We start from the raw sequence: 6,128 nt of genomic DNA on the forward strand, positions 1-6,128 counted from the left end.
GCAGCCGAGGAGCGAGCTTCGGCGCGCGTCGGAGCTTTTCTCCAGTGGTTGCGCGCCCTTTCCCTCCAGCCGAAGCGAAGCGACGCATTCGCTTGCCAGCGCGCGCCGAAGCTTTCGGCGCGTGCCAGTGGTTGGGGCTTAACACCCGAGCGAGTCTAGCGGTGTGCGTTGCGCCCTGTGGGCTGGAAGTCAAGGTGCGGTCAGCGGCGACCGCCACAGGGTCATGTAGATATTGCCGATCGTGGGGACTGCTATACAAGAACTGCTCAGATCCCATTAAACTGGGCGAGTCGCTGACCTGACGAAAAGTGTCGATCCGGGGAAAGGTGTAATGAAATCTTTGCAAATTCTAGTTATGATACAATGAAAACTGCACCATTCTTAGATCAGGTTTAACGATAGCTAGGCCTATTCCAGGGACAACGTAATAGCAAACTCTGCAGGTTCGACATTTGTAAGGACAACTGCATCAACCTGGGATACCGCGTAATAATAAACTGGGCCGTTCCCACGTATCTGCCATGAATTCTTCCCGATTCCCGAGTGTGTCACACAAATGATACCTCGGGGTGAAATTATAATAAAACGTGAGATGGGGCCCTATAACGTAAAACTATTCCAATGTGTTTTTATTCCAATCTCCTGACGTCAAATTTGCGTAACCACCGACGCAAGCATCGGGCGGTCACTCGCCGGGTTCTCTGAACAGACTAATCAAACGCTCTCCTCGTTCATAGGCGGTCACTTTCGTTTGCTTGAAAAATGAATAACATTGCCTACACTGAGTGGCTTGTCTTATCTAATTGGCTCACAAGATGCGAGGAGCACGCTCAAGTGGAGAGGGATTCGATACGGCCGAGCCACTGCACTGAAAATCAATAACCGGATGAAGACGGTGGTGCTGGCGTCTGCGATTGGTCCGCTTTCCCTTACTTGGCTTGCGGTGGCTCGTCGACAATCGCGGCGGCATGCAAAGGAAGCATAAGAATGACGCCAAAACGGATCCTCAGCAGAGGAGAGTTGGCAGAACGAGGTCGTAAACGGCCGAAAGTGCTCGAAAATGTTACACGGCCGAGTAGAAGGTTTTATTACACGCAAATAAACCCATGCTCTTCGACCGGTGCGAGTAGCGAGTGCCTGAGCGCTCGGCGGCAGCCATCTTTTATTCCTTTCGGAACGGGGCAACCTGCGGCTATTCAGAAGAAATTTCACTTTTGTTCGGCATATTAATGCATCTTTATCGCGTACACGTCACTTTGATGCGGTGAGTTTTTGTGGTCTTGTGATGTTGCGTGAGAGGCAGGCGAAGTGGGTGCTCCCGAAAGCTTTTGACCAATGGCCGAGGGCTAATGGCGAAGAGGCGTCGAATCAGAAATAACTATTTTTATTTTGTTCGGTCAAATCATGCATAATCCTTGTGTACACGCTATATCAGATGGGGAGCGATTGCGCTTTTCGTGACGTCGCGTGACAGACAGGTGAAATGGGGATGGTCCAAAAAGTTTTTGACCAATCGCGGAACGCTGATTGCAAAATTGGAATAGAAAAGTTTTGAATAGTTTTACGTTATAGCGCCCATGCTCCGACTCAGACCCAACCCGCGGACAATGTGCAATGAAAATTAGACCGACTCCGGAGACAGTCTAAATATATACGGGGCCAGTCCAAAAACATGTCGGGCAATGTTATAAAAGGTAGGTCTCTGCCAGGACTAAATTTGTCACATTTAGAGCGTTCGAATCACCTCCTAATGTAAGCTTCCCTCACGCAGATTCCAAGATTTGCGTTGGGTCTGCACGACCCGTTAATACTAAATCAAGAATCCCCGGAACTAAGGCCGCCCCTCCGTCTTCCTGTCTAATACCGGACACAGTTCGCTAGATAGGCATACATGGGACCCTAAGGGTGTGTGTATGAGAATGCCTTAAGACTACGCATCACTTGCTAGATTTATTATTGGGGCTCCATATCGTGAATATTGAAGTTGTATTAAGAGTTTTTAAGGTTAACAAAAGTACAGTAGGATTAAATTTAGGTGAGGTTATTTACACCCAAAAGAGACTACCTAAGACCATTAAAGGGTCAGGAAGCGTAATGGACATTGCGTTGGACATCAGGTATTTGGGCTAGTTGCAACCACACATGGTGGCAATAAACAGCGCGACTTGTACGTAGACCGTAGGGAAAGAAGACTTACACAACCGCCGAGTGCATCATTTGTGCCGGCGATCTACGTCAAATTTGCGCTGTTTATTTCGATTACGTAACGAATTATGATTACGATGAAACTAGTTAGGCGTATTGATGAGAAATTGCGTGCAAATAATGATAGTCAGCCTAACTATAAAATAGGGTAAGTTAATTAGGTTAATGAAGAATGTCGGGACCGAATAATTATTCAGCCTAATATAAATACGCAAACATAATTAGCTAAAATCAGTATAAGAAAGGATAATTAGGATTAAATACGGATTAAAAATAGGATTAAAATTAACTACGACTACTTAGCATACGCCATGCCCAGTCAAGAATAATGATGGTGTTAATAATATTGTTTTTAATAAGGATATCTAAAGCATTATTAGAATAATTCTGCTTACATTACTTAAGCCTACTCATGATTAATACGGGCAATAATAAGATACGTATGCCTGCAAGGCGAGTGACTGGAAATAATGCTTGCGCACCCTGTGACCATATAACTGCGGAATCTCTGCAGTAAAATTTTTCTCCCGTATGCTGCAGATCTTCGTGATATACAGACTGGGAATATTCACCGCCACTTTGGAAGAGCCGCCGCCATAGTAACAAGCCTTGCTCAGCATGGACGTGCCCACAGCGCTTCTCCATCTCCTGCCGTCACCGAAAGCCATGGATTAGCATATTTCTAAAGAAATTAAAGACCGTGTGGTGTCATTAATCTGCATGGGAAGGTGCTGAGAGAAAAGTATTTTTACTTTCCTGCAGCCAGTTTTTTCTTTTTTTAAATAAACGCAGCGATCGTGTGATGTGCTCATTGTTATGTTGTTTCCAGCGAAATGCCCTGTCACCGAAGGAAGACACAAATCGGAAATGGAAATTTCGAAATGTATAGGAAACGTTCCTTTTTGTTTCTTTTCACATCCCCGACATTCAATATCTCTCACGATCTCAGAAATATTAATCTTGAGCAGGCCTGGAACCCGCGCACTATTCTCCTATGGATGCAGTAGCACGCTTGAAAAATCTGAACAAGTATAAGTCTATGGTTATTGAATGGACATTACTTTCCGTGTATTCGCTCGTCCTCGGAGCCAGTCTGTATCAAGCTGAATCTAGCATATCCTGAAGAATATGCTCCTCAGTGCAGGATTTTACACGCGAATTATGGAATGACATGCGCTTTAATATCAGTTTTTTACTGCCTACTAACCGCCATTAGCAGCGAAAATATTTGATCCTGTCAGACGCCTGCTTCGCGCCATGGCGAACACCCTAACCCCAAAAGGGGCCCTGAAACAATATTAATCTAAGTCGAGAAATGCATTCCAAATTATCATAAAGTAGTTCAGAAATACATTGCAAGAAGAAGCCCTCCAGATAGTTCAGTCGATGCCGAATTATCGGCAGTCAAAGATTGCCTTGTACGTTGCACTGCGAAGGCTACCCGGGGTGAGGGTGCTCCCCACAACCTTCCGCCTACTGAATGTCACTGCGTGGCGCATTTCGACATTTCTTTATTTGGATGCGAAAGCGTCAAATAGACCATTTAGCCAGAAATGCGGCGGCGTCTGTACGACCGAAACATCCCACTGGCTGCGACGCCCCGTCCTGACGCTTGCTCGGGCCTTGACGGAGCTCAGCTGTGAAAAGGGAACGCCAGCTGGCGCGGTATTGAGTCAACGGAGAGGGCATAACCGGTCACACTCGCCCTCGCTCTCGGAAGTCTGTGTTACCCGCGCGTTCCTTATCGGCGCATGCTCTCGCGTGCGTTCTAACGGCGCCTCGGTAAGGCCGAATCAGTACACGACGAACGTTTGAAGGCGCTCACTTCCCCACGAGGAGTTCGTAACTTTGAAGACCACTCAGTGGCGCCCGATTGGACATCAATGCTTTCGCATTCGCAACTCATCAGAAGTGCTCAGGTGTCTTCTGATTCTTTTACGCTCTCGTAGACGCCACTAAGGATTTTGGCCACTATGACGCGCCGAACTCGCAACCTGTTCAACTGATGGTTTATTTCAGGCCGTCTCCTCAGCTAGATAATCCCTTTAGCGAGCTTTAGTGGGAGAAATTACTACGCCCGGCTATGACGCAACAAATGGCATCAGTAGCACATTTCATTTCGCACTAATTGCACTATTTCCGAGTGTCTATGAGAACATCGTCTTTCAATTCGCTCATGCTCATGTGAGTCGGTCGGTAGCGCGCGAATTGGCATCAAGGCACGCGTATAGTCCGGAGTAACGCGGACGGGCACCAAGCACAGAGCAGTTACGGTACGCCCGATAAAATTGTAGGCTGTATAACGGAGCCTCCGTTGCTGTTATCCTTGCCGATGGCACTCGGCGTGATTTTGTGAGGCTGCCACGGGAGCAGAAAGTGTGCTGTGTGACGCCAGAGCCGCTAGCCCAGAGTGCATCGTGCGCTGGTTGGGGTGGCCGGAGTCATGTTAGCCTAGATTTCGTGTGCATAGAAGCGCGCCCGCTTCTGGGAGCGTTCTAACGTGGGATAATTAACGCCATCATTTGGCCGTGCCAAATTGCTTATGCTAAAAAAAATAAACACTGTCGTTCGTTTCTGTCTCACTACCAGCTCAAGGTGTCACAAAATCCATGAAAACATCCAGAAGGAACAAAAGAGAAAGAAGAGTTGAAGTACAAACATCAAATATATTTCATATGCTTAATTGCATTTTTTTAACAACGCAGTCTACGGTAAGTGTGCTCGCCTAAAGAATGAATGTGCAACTACGAGTTGTCTACTTTTTTTACCACTCATAACGCCGTGCAACATAAATGTCATCGTTTCAAATTTTTTCTGAAAAATAAACGGAAGGAGCGTTTAATTGCTTATATTTCGTTAAAGGAAACAGAACGCGGCGTAGTTCGTTTAGACAACAATTGCTTAGAAAACACGCCTTGGGGTGCATTATTTCATTTTCCCGTAGCATACATTCACTCCTGGCTGAGGCGTTGGTCAGCCTTTTCTTCATAGACAGCGCTTTTTTCTCGTACGGACGACGGGCAGCGAGAACGGCAGAATTGCTACAAAGAGGTTGTCTTGAATTCTTAAACATTTTATTTTTGTTCGTTTCCTCCAGTTAGCTTGACCAATTTTAGTATTTAATAAAGACTGCCTAATTTCGCCCAAACCTTGGCCAATCCCCCACAGTGGGTGTGCCCCATCGCATAAGGAATACCATACCAAGGCAGACGAACCGCACCCAACAACGGCGGGGCAACCCAGAACAAGCTCATGTGAGTACTTTCGGAAGAGTGACTTTTATTTGACAGCGTTATCTCAGTCTCCAGCATGATGTGTAACGCATTGCAAAGGTCGCCACGTTTTGATGCGATTAGAATCCTTGGGATAATTCACGCTGTTTCCGCTGTCTGCGTGTAAATGTATGGATCTAACCATCAGCTCACCGGCTTGGAAGGCGCGCACTTCGTTGTTGAACGGTTAGATGGCACTGGGTTGTCCCCGGAGTGTCGCAACATTAAAAAATGTAAGTTAAGAAAACGAGCTTGAACCCTCCTTATCAACCCTACTTCGGGCTGTAAGGAGAGCTTCGCCGTGCTTTCGTTCTTAAGCTGGAAAATTTTGTAAGGCCACCACGAGTAATGTTACTTGAAAAACCGTGAACACGCACGCTTTGTAAACGCAGGTAACTGTGGTGTCCGTCTATGTCTGAGGCGACAAAGTGATTGCGTTATGTCACGCAAAAAACAACTTCCCAAGACAGCGCCGACAAGCTACCTTAAATGTAGCCTCCTTGCTCGATAGTCTGAGGTATGTGCTTCTCTCCAAGTGTACTTTATTAAATAATACTTCGCGAGAAAGAGACCACGTGTTAATATTTCTTGGTAGCACGTTTATTAGCGACATTATAAGAACAGCTAGAAGGCTCTTGCCAAAGCACTCCG

General features: G+C 46.4%; 1 protein-coding gene across 2 annotated transcripts in view; it reads left to right on the forward strand.

Moving 5' to 3' along the window:
* Nucleotides 1-3,115, forward strand: part of LOC129380699 (uncharacterized) — a 207,096-nt gene extending 203,981 nt beyond the window's left edge. For both annotated transcript variants that reach the window (XM_072285016.1, XM_072285017.1), the window contains one exon: nucleotides 2,746-3,115. In XM_072285016.1, coding sequence (XP_072141117.1) covers nucleotides 2,746-2,805 — 60 coding nt within the window. In that variant the 3' untranslated portion in view covers nucleotides 2,806-3,115. The remainder of the gene's footprint in view (nucleotides 1-2,745) is intronic.
* Nucleotides 3,116-6,128: the final 3,013 nt, after the last annotated feature.

Source organism: Dermacentor andersoni, chromosome 10, assembly GCF_023375885.2.
Source record: "Dermacentor andersoni chromosome 10, qqDerAnde1_hic_scaffold, whole genome shotgun sequence".
NCBI classification, from domain to species: domain Eukaryota; kingdom Metazoa; phylum Arthropoda; class Arachnida; order Ixodida; family Ixodidae; genus Dermacentor; species Dermacentor andersoni.